The sequence below is a fragment of the Pelophylax lessonae genome, assembly GCF_965119305.1.
Source record: "Pelophylax lessonae genome assembly, chromosome: 1".
Lineage (NCBI taxonomy): Eukaryota > Metazoa > Chordata > Amphibia > Anura > Ranidae > Pelophylax > Pelophylax lessonae.
Genome location: NC_138768.1, coordinates 347,383,098 through 347,399,406, shown reverse-complemented (window position 1 = coordinate 347,399,406; position 16,309 = coordinate 347,383,098). Strand labels below are relative to the sequence as shown.

Genomic DNA, 16,309 nt, shown 5'->3' with positions numbered 1-16,309 from the left:
GCGATTAAATTGATTTTGACACCCCTGATCTAAAAGGTTATAACGGTGCCTAAGCTGTACCATGAAAAATGTATCTTTTGCCTTAAATTCCTCTTACAATAGTAGTGTACTTCCTGATGTGACTGTTTATAGGGATTTCTGTGCCTTAAATCACATATCTGTATCTGCAGTGTAAGATCATCAAAGGCACTTTGCTAGTGACTGCTAGTCTCAATATTTAAGGTTAGGTTTTGGTAATGTCACTACCTTGCTGTTCTCTTTTCTTCTTTCTGGAGAAAAACCTGTACATGAGGACCAGCAGTGTAAGGATCTCCCTGCTTCTGCTACATTCTATGGATCTGTGCTTCCTCTCCTTCTCCTGCTGTTGCTTGATTATTCATTCATCAGTCATCCGGCCAACATTTATCAGGAGGCAGCTCTAGCATAAGGAAGCAAAACCTTGCCTTTACTAAATCTCTGGTCTTGTGTAGAGACAAAGAGTGGAACTAGGAATTCTAAATCAGTGAATAGATCAGTTGCAAGGAACATACAGGCAATATTGGTAGCCAGTCCTCTGCTTGCTTTTTTGGGCACAGCATTCGCATTGCAGCTATTTACCTTTTTAGGGTGGAAAAGCAAGCTTAGTGTACTCACCAGAGAGACTGTCTTATTTCCTTCTTCAGCTCAATTCTGAAAACCTATGCTCTCTGTAAGTAGCTTAAGGAGAGTAAAATTGGCTGCAGCCAGCTACTACAGTTTACCAACCAGCCTGCTCCATAGAAGTCGATTAATAAATTAACTTCTGTTGAGTAAGAGCTTCCAAACATGGATTGAATTTCCTCTGGTCCCTGCTGAACCAACCAAATTTTGATCCAACTATGACCAGCTTTACAATCTGTTTGCTGTTTGATAGATTTTAAAGCGTGTCTTATCATCTCCCTTGAGTCAAGAGAAAAGATTCCCCCTGTGTGGGCCTAAAATCAACACTGAGCTTACAACTCTGCTTTTAGAGGCAGAAAATACAGGACTAGCAACAGACCCTAAAAAGTAAAGGCCACCATACATTGCTCATTTGTTTCCCACATCTATGCTAACAGTGTGGTTGGAGAAATCTCCACTGCTGGCTATTGTATTTCTGTCTTTTGTATTTTTATTTAGTTTTGCCAAGCCATGTGGCATTGTCAGGGTCACCTGTGGCTCGAATTTTAGCCGGTTCACTAGATATTGGTTGAAATTTTAGCCCTCTATGGGGATTTTTAGCATTATAACAATTAAGAAATGGAGAGTCAGATAATTATAAATAAATACTGACCCCCATCTATAGCTTGATCTCTGCTACTATACTATTTGCACGGTTACTTAACAGAATTATTTTAGCCTGCTGTTAATGTGAATTTACTCACTATCTTTTATAGTCATGACATTTTTCCATTGATTGACCTGGGTACAAGCAGCATGTTGGATTTTTGCATGTGATTATTGCCAGTGGCTATAGCCACTATCAATATCTGTGTTATCCTGGCAGGGATGGCTCCCCGTGCCACCCAACCCCCCCTCCCCGGGAGAACAAAATAGCTCTGCGGGAGGCATTCCCCCATCAACACTGACTGTGTTGATGGGGGAATCATATCATCTATGGCCAGCTTAAGTATTTTAACCACTTTACCGCTGCTCACTGAGCCTCTACTGCGGCAAAGTGGCTCGATAACATCTGACGACGTAGACCTACATCGCCAGACGTTCCCTTCTCTCGGCAGCACGCTCGCCGCCGCAGGCTCGCTCCCACTGTATTCAGTCACAGCGGGAGTCGGGCCAGGGGAGGAGCGGCGGTGATCACCGCCGCTCTTCCCCGATTGTCGGGGAATCGAGTGTGGAGATCCGCCGCTTGTGTAATCAAAGCGGGCAGATCTCCTAAGTGACAGGCAGGGTCAGATTGCAGGGTTCAGCATAGCTGAACCTGCGATCTGTCCCTTTGTCACTCAGTCACCTCCCCCCACACACGTTAGTAAGCAACAGGCATACATTAACCCCTTGATCACCAATAAAAATTAACCCCTTCCCTGCCAGTGTCATTATTACAGTAACAGTGCATATGTATAGCACTGATTACTGTAGTAATGTCACTGGTACCCCCAAAAGTGTCAAAAATGTCATTCAAGGGTCCGATCTGTCCGCTGCAATGTCGCAGTCCCGCAAAAAAAATCACTGATCGCCGCCATTACTCGTTAAAAAAAACCACCAAAAATTACAGAAATCTTTCCCTTAGTTAGTAAACGCAATAACTTTTGCGCAAACCAATCAAAATATGCTTATTGCGACTTTTTTTACCAAAAATATGTAGCAGAAAACAAATTGGCCTAAAATGATAAAAAAATTTGATTTTTACATTTTTTTGGGGGGGAATTTCATATAAAAAATGTGAAAAATATTATTTTTTCAAAATTGTCGCTCTTTTTTTGTTTATAGCGCAAAAAGTAAAAATCGCACAGGTGATCAAAAGAAAGCTCTGTTTGTGGGAAAAAAGGACGTACATTTTGTTTGGGTACATGGGTGCATGACCGCGCAATTGTCAGTTAAAGTCGCACAGTGCCGAATCGCAAAAAGTGGCCTGGATGTAAAACAGCAAAATCCTCAGGTGGTAAAGTGGTTAAAATGTGTAGATAACTAAACATATTACAAGACAGCAGCCTCATTTCTTTCCAGGTCTTCCCTGTGCTCTTTGCTTCCTCCAACAACATCCCTTTTTCTTGCCAAACTGAGGCTGCCTAGAAGAAAAACCAAACCACCGCCAATTCTGCTGTAAAAACTCCAAGTTTATTGTTTTCTGCCTACAAACAGTAGATTTACAGTAGTGCACAAATGTTTTAGACACTAGTGAAAAAATGCTGCAAAGTCTTGATGCTGTAAAAAAAATAATGCAACAAGTCATATATATCTATTAATTAACAACCTTCAATTGCCCAGAGAAGGTAAGTATAACCTGTTTTTTTTTTTTTAGTAAAAAGGAAATTAACTTTACAACTGTTTTAACTAAACTTCAGTTTTAAATAGCATGCCAGTAAATTACCTAATTTTAGAGAAGAGGATTTTCTGGTACTTTTAACAATTTCTTTTTTAATAAATAAAACATTTTAATGGACACTCAGGGTTTTCTCTACTGTGTCTTAAATTCTGCTTTAATTGCAAATTTGATTTAATTTCAGTTTTTATTTGTTGTTCATAATGTGGCTTTATGTCCTGGTACCAGTTGATGGTCCTCTCCTTCAGTTTAAAGAAAGTTTCACTTATATGTGGTTGCTATCTTTAGCTGATCTGCTGGTTTTAGCAAGGGTTATCAAGGTATGCATTTTTATGTTGTTTACGTTGGGCGTGCATTGAAAAAAATTGTAATGTTTCTGGGACTAATTAGGTGTCTATGGCACCACCATCCCTAACAACTAATCCATCTTGACCCAGTTGATGTCAGATAAGGACTGAGTCTGCAGACAAAGCCACTGTGGTTGTTAATACGTTAAGAGCTGTAAAAAATTAATATTAATAATCTCTAATTTAATTTTGGAGAACCTATTGAAAGCCCATGAAAGGCAAAGCAACAGGTTTACTTAAAGCCCCGTACACACGTGCAGATTGTCGGCTGAAAATATTCGGCCGACGACCGATCAGCCGATTTTCGGCTTGTTAGTATGATGCTTCCGACAGCCGACAGCGCACTTTCGGCCGAACAGAATCTGTTGTGCAAGCATTAAAATTTTTGTATGCCGACACCAGAACGGCCGATTGTTCGCCAGTCAGTACAGATTTCGGCCGACAGATTTGCAAGACTGGGCATGCTCAGAAAAGAAAAAACACAGGGAAAGTTAACCATCACATGACATCACTTCTGCAGTCGGCTGTTGTTGGTGGACAAAATTCGTGTGCAGTCTTTTGCACTTTTCAGCCGACAGGACAGCACCGGGGACAAAAGACGGCCGATTGTTCGGCCGACGATCGGTACGTGTGTACGGGGCTTTACTGTCACCATTACCTTTTACCCAGTATGTCCAGGTATGGGGAGCATATGAGTTTCCCCATCTTTACCATGTAATAGTGCTGGTGCTTGATAATTGGCTGCTCAGGCACCAAGCACTATCACTTGTGGGTGGAAAGAGAGCTACAACGTGGATCTTATATAAGGTTTTTTTCTCTTCACTGTGGGCAACTGTAGTGAAGAATTAGCTAAAGGGAATGTACAGTAAGTATGTCTATCTGTAAATTTAACCACTTTACCACCGGAGGATTTTGCTGTCTTCCGTCCGGACCACTTTTTGTGCTTCGGGACTGTGCGACTTTAACTGACAATTGTGCGGTCATGCAATGTGGTACCCAAACGAAATTTACGTCCTTTTTTTCCCACAAACAGAGCTTTCTTTTGGTGGTATTTGATCACCTCTGCGCTTTTTATTTTTTGCGATATTAATAAAAAAAGAGCGAAAATTTTGCAAAAAAATGACATTTTCAACTTTGTCTTTTAAAAAATATCCAATATACTCAATTTATGTCATTTTTTTTGGCCAAAATATATTTAGCTACATGTCTTTGACAAAAAAAAATTCAATGAGCGTATTTTTATTGGTTTGCGCAAAAGTTATGGCGTCTACAAACTATGGTGTAAATACTGAAATTTTACGCAGCTTTAATTTCTGACTGCCTATCTCAATTCATGAAGTGCTAAAATGGCGGGGCAGTACAAGACCCCCCCAAATGACCACTTTTTGGAAAGTAGACATCCTAAGGAATGTTCTGAGAGGCATGTTGAGCTCATTGAATATTTCATTTTTTTGTCACAGGTGTTTGAATAATGACTAAAAAAAAAAAATTTTTTTTTTTTAACACAAAGTTGTCACTAAAAGATAAATTTCTCACACATGCCATGGGTATATGTGTAATTACACTCCAAAATATATTCTGCTGCTTCTCCTGAGTACAGGGATACCACATATGTGAGACTTTTTGGGAGCCTAGCTGTGTACGGGACCCCGAAAATCAATCTCCATCTTTAGGTTTTCTAATGGCGTAAATTTTTGATTTTACTCCTCACTACCCATCACAGTTTCGGAGGCCCTGAAATTTCAAGATAGCACAAAACCCCCCAAATTACCCCATTTTGCAAAGTAGACACCCCAAGCTATTTGCTGAGAGGCATGGTGAGTCCATGGAATATTTTATATTTTGCCACAAGTTTTGGGAAAATTACAATTTATTTATTTTTTTTTTTTTTTAACACAAAGTTGTCACTAAAAGATAAATTTCTCACACATGCCATGGGTATATGTGTAATTACGCTCCAAAATATATTCTGCTGCTTCTCCTGAGTACAGGGATACCACATATGTGAGACTTTTTGGGAGCCTAGCTGTGTACGGGACCCCGAAAATCAATCTCCATCTTTAGGTTTTCTAATGGCGTAAATTTTTGATTTTACTCCTCACTACCCATCACAGTTTCGGAGGCCCTGAAATTTCAAGATAGCACAAAACCCCCCAAATTACCCCATTTTGCAAAGTAGACACCCCAAGCTATTTGCTGAGAGGCATGGTGAGTCCATGGAATATTTTATATTTTGCCACAAGTTTTGGGAAAATTACAATTTATTTATTTTTTTTTTTTTTTAACACAAAGTTGTCACTAAAAGATAAATTTCTCACACATGACATGGGTATATGTGGAATGACACCCCAAAATACATTCTGCCGCTTCTCCTGAGTATGGGGATACCCCATGTGTGAGACTTTTTGGGAGCCTAGCTGTGTACGGGACCCCGAAAATGAATCTCCATCTTTAGGTTTTCTAATGGCGTAAATTGTTGATTTCACTCCTGACTACCCATCACAGTTTCGGAGGCCCTGAAATTTCAAGATAGCACAAAACCCCCCCAAATGACCCCATTTTGCAAAGTAGACACCCCAAGCTATTTGCTGAGAGGCATGGTGAGTCCATGGAATATTTTATATTTTGCCACAAGTTCCGGGAAATATATTATTATTATTTTTTTTTTTGTTTTTTTACACAAAGTTGTCACTAAATGATATATTGCTCACACATGCCATGGGTATATGTGAAATGACACCCAAAATACATTCTGCTGCTTCTCCTGAGTACAGGGATACCACATGTGTGAGACTTTTTTGCAGTCTAGCCGAGTACAGGTCCTCGAAAGCCAACCCCCACTTTCAGGCTTTCCAAGGGCGTAAATTGTTGATTTCACTCCTGACTACCTATCACAGTTTCGGAGGCCATGAAATGCCAAGACAGCACAACCCCCCCCCCCAAATGACCCCTTTTCGGAAAGTAGACACCCTAAGCTATTTGCAGAGAGGCATGTTGAGTGTTTTGCAGATCTCACTTTTTGTCACAAAGTTTTGGAAATTGAAAAAAGAGGAAAAAAATGCATTTTCCTGTTTTTTCTTCATTTTCCAAAAAAAATGAGAGATGCAAAATACTCACCATGCCTCTCAGCAAATAGATTGGAGTGTCTACTTTGCAAAATGGGGTCATTTGGGGGGGTTTTGTGCCATCTTGGCATTTCATGGCCTTCAAAAGTGTGATAGGTAGTAAGGAGTGAGATCAACAATTTACGCCCTTAGAAAGCCTGAAGGTAGGGAGTGGTTTTCCGGGTCCTGTACGCGGCTAGACTGCAAAAAAGTCTCACACATGGGGTATCCTTGTACTCAGGAGAAGCAGCAGAATGTATTTTGGGGTGTCATTTCACATATACCCATGGCATGTGTGAGCATTATATCATTTACTGACAACTTTATGTAAAAAAAAAATAAAAAAAAAATAATAATAATTTTCCTGAAACTTGTGGCAAAATATAAAATATTCCATGGACTCATCATGCCTCTCATCTAATAGCTTGGAGTGTCTACTTTGCAAAATGGGGTCATTTGGGGGGGTTTTGTGCCATTTTGGCATTTCATGGCCTTCAAAAGTGTGATAGGTAGTAAGGAGTGAGATCAACAATTTACGCCCTTAGAAAGCCTGAAGGTGCGGATTGGTTTTCCGGGTCCTGTACGCGGCTAGACTGCAAAAAAGTCTCACACATGGGGTATCCTTGTACTCAGGAGAAGCAGCAGAATGTATTTTGGGGTGTCATTTCACATATACCCATGGCATGTGTGAGCATTATATCATTTACTGACAACTTTGTGTAAAAAAAAAAAAAAAAAATAATAATTTCCCTGAAACTTGTGGCAAAATATAAAATATTCCATGGACTCATCATGCCTCTCATCTAATAGCTTGGAGTGTCTACTTTGCAAAATGGGGTCATTTGGGGGGGGGTTTTGTGCCATTTTGGCATTTCATGGCCTTCAAAAGTGTGATAGGTAGTAAGGAGTGAGATCAACAATTTACGCCCTTAGAAAGCCAGAAGGTGCGGATTGGTTTTCCGGGTCCTGTATGCGGCTAGACTGACAAAAAGTCTCACACATGGGGTATCCCTGTACTCAGGAGAAGCAGCAGAATGTATTTTGGGGTGTCATTTCACATATACCCATGGCATGCGTGAGCAATATATTATTTAGTGACAACTTTGTGTAAAAAAAACAAAAAAAAAAAAACAAATTGTCATTTTCCTGAAACTTAGGGCAAAATATAAAATACTCCATGGACTCAATATGCCTCTCAGAAAATAGCTTTGGGTGTCTACTTTCCAAAAAGGGGTCATTTGGGGGGTGTTTGAACAGTCCTGGCATTTTATGCTCAATTTTAGCAACACATCACCCACTCTTCTAACCACTTGAAAACCAAGCCTTTTCTGTGAGTTTTTGTTTACATGAAAAAATATTTTTTTTTCACAAGAAAATTACTTTGAACCCCCAAACATTATATATTTTTTTAAAGCAGAGGCCCTACAGAACAAAATGGTGGATGTTGAATTTTTTTTTGTTACACGGTATTTGCGCACACATTTTTCAAACGCAATTTTTGCGTAAAAAAACACTTTTTTTATATTTAATGCAAAAATACACTATATAATTCCAAATTGTTTGGTAAAATTTAAAAGATGATCTTATGCCGAGTTCATAGACACCTAACATGACATACTTTAAAAATTGCGCACACGCCCGTGCCGCGGCAACAAACTACGTACGGTTTTAAAAGCATTTAAAAGTCTTTACAGGTTACCACTTTGGACTTACAGAGGAGGTCTACCACAAGAATTACTGCCCTCGACCTGGCGTTCGCGGCGATACCTCACATGCATGCTGAAATTGCGGTTTACATATGACACTAGACCAACGCTTGTGTGCTCAGTTGCGCGCAAGCACGGGGGGACAGGGGGGCTTGATTTTTTTTTTTTTCTTTTTATTTTTTAATTTGCTTTCTTGTTATTTTGACACCTTTTCTTTCATTTTTTTTTTCTTTAATCATTTTTATTGTTATCACGGTGAATTTAAATTTCCCCTATGATAGCAATCTGTAGTGACAGGTACTCTTTTTAAAAAAAATTGGGGTCTTTTAGACTCTAGATCTATCCTCTGACCTTAACGCATCTGACCATACCAAAATTGGTGTGATAAAATACTTTCCCAATTTCCCAATGGCGCTGTTTATTTCTGGCGAAACAGAAGTCATGAAATGCTCGTAGCCTCCGGCATCTTAGGCCATAGAGATGATTGGAGCCATTCTCATCTCCAATCAGCTCTATGGTTAGATAATTGAACCACCGGCTGCACTCTCGGGTTAACCGGTGGGACAGGAGAGCCCGAGAAAAACCGTGGAAGGCAGCGGAAGGCTGCAGGGGGGGGGGGGGGAGTCCCCTCCCACTGCATGTAAAAGCAGTCTAGCAGCCAATTATCCGCTAGGATTGCTTTTACATGTAAGCCGACCGCTTGCTGTAAAAAACGATACCAAGATGATGCCTAAATCTGCAGGCATCATCCTGGTATAACCACTCAAAGTCCAGCAACGTACCAGTACATTGCTGGTCTTTGTTTGGCATATAGGTTTTTTTTTTTTTCATGCAGCCTGTGGGCTGAACGAAAAAAAAGAGAACCTATCAGAAATCAGCACAGGAATAATGCGTAGTATTACTCATCATTAACCGCCCAAACAACCACCCACTGAATTTAATGATGGGTATACACGGCACTATCCACGTATACCAAAATAGGATTTTAACTGCAGTGCTGAAATCAGAAAATCACCACAGCTGCTATCAGCAAAGGTATCCATATATGCTGAGCGCAAACACTGTTTGTGTCAGAATATATAAAATCAATGCGTGGTAGCCGACGAGTACCTGCAAGAGAAACAGGTCACAAAAGAATGAAAAACATACAAAGGACATTAAAAGTACATAGGAAGTGCAGAAGAACATAAAAAATGACTGAGACGACAACTATTTTTGGCTTTTATGTTTTTTTTTTTTTTTTCTTCAAACGTCGAGTTCCAGGTTCCAGGTTCGGGTCTCTCAAAATGACGATAGCCATCGAACATCTTTTGAGACCCTGTGTAAATGTGCCCTAAACTGTGCCATGCTGTACCCTACACTAAAAATCTAGTAGTGTGTGGTAGCGACGGAAACAGTCACCGTGGCAAAGACCAGGTTGGTCAGGACAGTCGGGACAATAATTCCGGGTGTCACGCCTAAATCCACGCTTGCTGCAGACACGGCATCTTTTTTGGGGGTATCGTTGGGTACGGGTACTCGGGAGGAATTTCGGAAAATGCCTCTCATGCAGCCGGCTCACTGCATCTGGTTGGTGAATTGGGGCAGGAGCACCAGCTGGATACAGAAGGGCTCTGATTATCTCTTCTTGGAATTGAAAGAAGGATAATGTTCCGGCAGACGCTTTGTATAACACAAAAGCGTTGTAAACAGCCAACTGAAATAGGTATACAGACACCTTTTTGTACCAGCGTCTGGCCTTACGGGCAATTAGGTACGGTCCCATCATCTGGTCGTTGAAGTCCACCCCTCCCATTTTACGGTTATAGTCGTGGACACAGAGGGGCTTCTCAACAACACCAGTGACCGTAGTAATTTGGACTGCCGTGTCTGGGTGAATGGAGGACAGCACGTAAACGTTTCTTTTGTCCCTCCACTTCACTGCAAGCAATTCCTCGCACCTCAAGCAGGCTCTCTCCCCCGAGCTCAGTGGGGCATTTACTAGCCGTTGGGGGAAGCCCCGGCGATTAGATCGCACGGTGCCACAAGCGCCAATTTGAAATTGAAAGAGGTGTCTAAAAAGTGGCACGCTTGAATAGAAATTGTCCACGTACAAGTGGTACCCCTTTCCGAATAAGGGTGACACCAAGTCCCAGACTATCTTGCCGCTGCTCCCTATGTAGCCTGGGCAGTCGGGGGGCTCCACAGTGCTGTCTTTTCCCTCGTAGACACGGAAATTAACTGTATAGCCTGTGGCCCTGTCACAAAGCTTATACAACTTGACCCCGTATCTGGCACGCTTGCTGGGGAGGTACTGTTTGATAGCAAGACGGCCAGTAAACTTAATCAGGGACTCGTCAACGCAGACATCTTGTTGGGGGGTAAACAAGGCTGCGAACCGCTGATTGAAGTGGTCTACGAGGGGCCGAATTTTGTGGAGCCGATCATATGCAGGGTCTCCCCGAGGACGACAGAGTTCATTGTCGTTGAAATGCATGAACCGAAATATTTGTTCGTATCGAGCCCTGGACATAGCAGCAGAGAACACGTGCATTTGATGAATTGGGTCAGTGGACCAATATAACCGCAATTCATTCTTTCTTGTAATGCCCGTGTTGAGGGAAAGGCCCAGATAGGTTTTAAACTCCTGAATCGTAATAGGATTCCAGGCAAATGGTCTGGCAAGGGGTGAATTTGGGTTGGCGGCGATAAATTGTTGAGCATACAAATTTGATTGGTCCACAATAGATCTGTAAAGATCTTCAGTGAAAAACAGCTCAAAAAAGTTTATGGGATTAAAACCAGCTGTTTCCACTTGGATTCCGGGTTGGGCGGTGAATGGGGGAAGTACTGGCGCTGTGGAATCTGTGGGCTGCCAATTAGGATATGCCAGCGCTTATCAGGGAGGACACTATGGGCTCTACGGGCCTGTCTTCGGATACGCAGTGGCTGCGGGCCACGACTCGTGCTAGCCACCGCACCAGCTTCAACTGCACTCAGGTGACTCGCCACGTCACCAGGTGATACTGCAGCGCTGGTTGAAGGTCCAGGGTGTACTAGGCCGCTCGTGCTTGCCAGTTCACGAGAAGTGTGAGCGACACTAGTACTGGCACTCTGCTGCATACGAGAAACCCCCGGTTCTTGCAAGTCAACAACTCCAGAATGGGGTCGGGTACGCCTGACCCTAGCAGGGACCCCTCTGTCGGAGCTATCTGTCAGGGAGCCGCTGCCATCATCTGGTTCGTATAATGACCCTGATTCTGCCAGTGAGGCTTCCCCATCGCTCTCACTTGACATGGTCATTATACTGTATATAGCATCATCACTGAACAAACGTTTTGTCATTTTGGTAGCTAAATTTACCCGTACAGTGATGCGACTACTAGGTAATAAAAGCACCTGGTTGTCGAGGACTATTTGGTCGCTACAAAAAAAAAACTGCTAGTGCTAACAGAGATCAGGCCTGACTCTGCTAACGCAGCGGTTTTGTGTGATGTGTTTTTTGGAAGTGTCAGTAATCTATTGATTACTACACTTGCCTGGGTAAGGTGGTCTGGGCAAGGGGGCTAAACGCAGGTGCTAGCAGGAATCAGTGCTGATTGTGCAAACACTGCGTTTGGGGAACACTAAATTATGAGGACGCTAGTATAGTTCTGATCAGATCAGATATTGATCTGTTCAAACACTATACTAGTAACGGTGGTGTGTGTGTGTTAGTGTACTTGACTAACTGACGCTAAGTAACGATGGTGTAGTGGGACCCTGACGCTAACTAGCTAGCCTAAGTTGTGTCACCCGTGACGCTAATACAGTGATCGGTAATCACTGTATATAGTGAACACTGTGACAGGGAAGTGAAGGGGTTAAACTGGGGGAGATCAAGGGGTTAAACCTTTATAGAGGATAGATGGCGGGTGGCCTAGCGCAAGCGCAAATTAGGATCACAAGTGACACTAAATACAGTGATCAGTAGTTATCTGATATACTGTATATATTAGTTCACTGTGTGATAGGGAGTGAAGGGGTTAACTGCGGGAGATCAAGGGGTTAAACCTTTATAAGGGATAGATGGCGGGTGGCCTAAACCTATTCGGGCTTAGCGCAAGCGCAAATTAGGGTCACAAGTGACACTAAATACAGTGATCAGTAGTTATCTGATATACTGTATATATTAGTGCACTGTGTTATATGGAGTGAAGGGGTTAACTGGGGAAGATCAAGGGGTTAAAAGTTTATTACGGGATAGGTGGCGGGTGCCCTAACCCTATATGGGCTTAGCGCAAGCGCTAATTAGGGTCACTAGTGACACTTATACAGTGATCAGTATTTACCTATATACTGTATTTAGTGCACAGAGTAATAGGTAGTGAAGGGGTTAACTGGGGCTGATGAAGGGGTTAAAACTTTATTAGGGGATAGGTGGCGGGTACCCTAACCCTATTTGGGCCTAGCGCAAGCGCAAACTACGCTCACAAGTGACACTTATACAGTGATCAGTAAAATATCTGTATACCACTGTATATAGTGTTCACTGTGAGGGGTTTTGGGGGTGATCAGGGGGTGATCAGAGGTGATGAAGGGGTTAAATGTGCCTATGTGAGGTGTGTCAGTGTAGTGTTGGTGGAACTCACGTTTTTGGTGTGTCTCTGTCTCTCTCCTGGAACCGAAAGGACTCCTGGAGGGACAGTGACATCACTTCCCCTGTCTGTGTTTACATTACACAGACAGGGGGCAGATTGTCATTGGTGGGGACCGATCGCCAGACACTGACCAAAAATCATTGGTCAGTATCTGGTGATTGATCGGTTCCCTACCGAATCCGATCGGAATCGGGACCCGCGGCGCGCGGGAGCGCGCTCTGGGAGCCGTGAACCCGCCCGACGTAGGCCTACGTCGCTGGACGGGAACGCGGCACTTTGCCGCAGTAGCCTCCATGTGAGCGGAGGTGAAGTGGTTAAAGTACATCTAAAGGCAAAACTTTTTTTTTTTTTTTAGTTTTTGAATAGAGTGGAGAGAGATTAGAACACCTGTCAGTTTTTATTGTTTTCTGTTCCCAGTTAGGGAGATTCACTCTCTCTATTTTTCCTATTTAAAATTATCATTAGGAGTGAAAGTAAAAGAAAATCCCCAATTTTGGGTTTTTCCCAGAAAAGTAATATGGGGGTAATCTTCCAACGGGCACACTTGTTCTGGTGATGCCCGAAACCAAGGGATTCCCTTAGTTTGCAATAATTTCCTTACTTCCTGTCTTGGCTATGGGACAGGAAGTGAAGAGAAATCTCCCTAATGGGACACAGATGGCAAAAAAAAAAAATACCTGACAGGTCTTATGACCCTTCCTTACTTTATCCATAATGGAAAAAACAAATCTTGCTTATAGTTTTGCTTTAAGTGAACCTGAATGGGTAAAGCAAAGATTTACTTTAATCAGTATTTGACAAAAAGTGTTTTATTGTTTTTGAAAATAATTGCACATCCCTCATTTCTCATACCATCAGGCCCCAAGGTGAGAGTACAGGAGAAGTGAGTGATTCTGGAGCTTCTGTTGTACGACATGGACTAAATGCAGACAAAGCCTTTATGCAAGTGCATTATTTAAAAGTAACTGGTTCAGTTTTCACTTTAACCAAAAACATTGATGTGAGTTATTTCTTGAGTTAACTGTATATTATTAAATTTCAGGGTTATTTTCTTCTTCGATATCTTGAAAAAATCATGGGTCAAGATGCATATTTTTCTTTTCTAAGAAAATTTGTGACTAAATTTCATGGGCAGCTGATACTCTCTCAGGTATGTTTAACAAATTATCAACTGTGTAAATGGTCAAACTGTCAAGTTTTCTGTACGCTGAATAACTTCAGCTTCTTTACTCCAGAGCCATCATGCGATAACTTTGCATTTGAATTTAAAGAAGATAAAATATAGTCCTGGTGCTTGTCATCCAGATAAAACCCTTGGACAAATAATCCATAAAACCTGTGGTCAATATTGTAAATCCACCACTAACAATGCCGCCAATCCCTGGCATGGGATGTAAATGCAAAACATATTGGCTGGAAAGGAGGGTGGTGCACAGATGTGGTATAAATGTGAAAACACCCCAAAATCTAACCACGCTGGTTCCTGCTCTGGGCTTGGTTACCCAGCGACCGAGTGACGTCATCCCCGGAAGCCGTGCTGTCTGCGGCGGTGGTGTGTTACGGCCGACACATGCGCCAACAGTCCACCCGGCTTTGCTCCTCGTCTTCACCAGGAATTCTTCCATCCATCCCAGGGGTTCAAATTAGGGAAGCCGATATATCGAGGGCCGATCTGCACTTTCCCCGATATATCGGAATCGGCCACTGAGGTGGCCGATATTGCCGATATTTTGGGAAAGTGCTTGTACCGGAGTGATGCCTGCAGCTAGAGGCATCACCCCAGTACCGACGTCCATAGCCGACGGTCAACTGTCTTGTAATGACAACCAATGCGGCTGAGAAGCTGTCATTACAAGGAGCGAAAGGGGATGTCCGTCCCCCCCCCGCCGCCTTCCGTGGCTCGCCCGGGTCTCCCGTCCCACCAGGAGACCCAGGCAACCAGCCTGCACGGCCGCCGAAGACCTGATCAAAGCCGCATTTGGCTCTGATCGGGTCTCCATGCAAAGACCTGGAAGTTATGTCATAAAATCACTTCCGGGTACTGGCGCCAGATTAAAAAAATGACAGCATTCAAAACAGCCAAACTTGGCGTGTTGGATGCTTTTAAGCGCAGAGGAGGGGTTTGGGGTCTTTTAGACCCCCAAATCCCTCCACAAGAGTACGTGTCAAAGAAAGAAAAAAAAACAAAATTTTTTTTAAATGTACAAAAATATCAGCCCATATCAGTTCGATCTGTCTGCCGAAATGTCGCAGTCCCGCAAAAGAAATCGCAGATCGCCGCCATTACTAGTTAAAAAAAAAACAATAAAAATTACATAAATCTTTCCCGTAGTTAGTAAACACAATAACTTTTGCGCAAACCAATCAAAATACGCTTATTGCGATTTTTTTTTTACCAAAAATATGTAGCAGAAAACAAATTGGCCTAAAATGTTAAAAAATTTTGATTTTTACATTTTTTTTGAGAATTTCATATAAAAAAATGTGAAATTTTTTTTTATTTTTTCAAAATTGTTGCTCTTTTTTTGTTTATAGTGCAAAAAGTAAAATCGCAGAGGTGATCAAATACCACCAAAAGAAAGATCTGTTTGTGGGAAAAAAAGGACATCAATTTCATTTGGGTACAGCGTTGCACGACTGCGCAATTGTCCGTTACAGTCACACAGTGCCGAATCGCAAAATAGGGCCTGGTCTTTGAGCAGCCAAATCCCCTGGGGCTTAAGTGATTAATAATGCAAAGAAAAAAAAACATCTTCATAGCTGACATCCCTCACACCATAGCTTTCTGTAAACCTCCTGGCTCTTCTCCTCGCAGCCCTAAGTATAAATAAGCAGATAAGTAAGTAGTTGATTTATGGTCACTTAAAGAACATTTCAGTAAAGAATTCAAACAATTGCTTCGAAAATAATTTTAAAGAAGGTGTCACAGAAACCCATATTTGAAAAAGACATATTCATGGATCATTAGAAAATAATAATCATGACTTGTCTAATATTCTTTTCCATCCCATACAGTACACAATGGTGAGAGACATTAAGGCTGATTTATGGAAGGAGTATGAAGTGAAGATTCAATTTTCCAATCATGTGAAAAGCAGGTTCCTCCTTGGATTGGATAATTGAAGTGAATATTCAAACAATTTATTGAGTTAACATTGCTAACTACTTTAGTAAATCAGCCTCAGTGAGTCAAAGGAAGTATTTAAAAAAGCCAGCTACTGCAAGATTTCAGATGACTATGATCATCTAAAGAGTGACAACTCCCATATGCCTGTCCTGACAAGTTCCTTTTAAAGCCTCATGCACACTGGCATATGAATTTAGGCTCAAATTATGCTGCTTCCCCCCCCCCCCCCCAGAAAAATGCTTGTAATGCCATTTATTTATGCGTGTTTATGTGCATATACACTATCTCACAAAAGTGAGTACACCCTCACATTTTTATAAATATTTTATTATATCTTTTCATGTGATAACACTGAAGAAATTACACTTTGCTACAATGTAAAGTAGTGAGTGTACAGCTTGTATAACA

The 16,309-nt window shown here is 41.8% G+C and overlaps 1 protein-coding gene across 1 annotated transcript in view; it reads left to right on the top strand.

The window, feature by feature from the left end:
- AOPEP (aminopeptidase O (putative)) overlaps positions 1–16,309 on the top strand; it is a 719,157-nt gene that overhangs the window by 280,883 nt on the left and 421,965 nt on the right. Inside the window, exons 7-8 of the mRNA XM_082267412.1 lie at positions 13,633–13,735; positions 13,817–13,924. Coding sequence (XP_082123538.1) covers positions 13,633–13,735; positions 13,817–13,924 — 211 coding nt within the window. The remainder of the gene's footprint in view (positions 1–13,632; positions 13,736–13,816; positions 13,925–16,309) is intronic.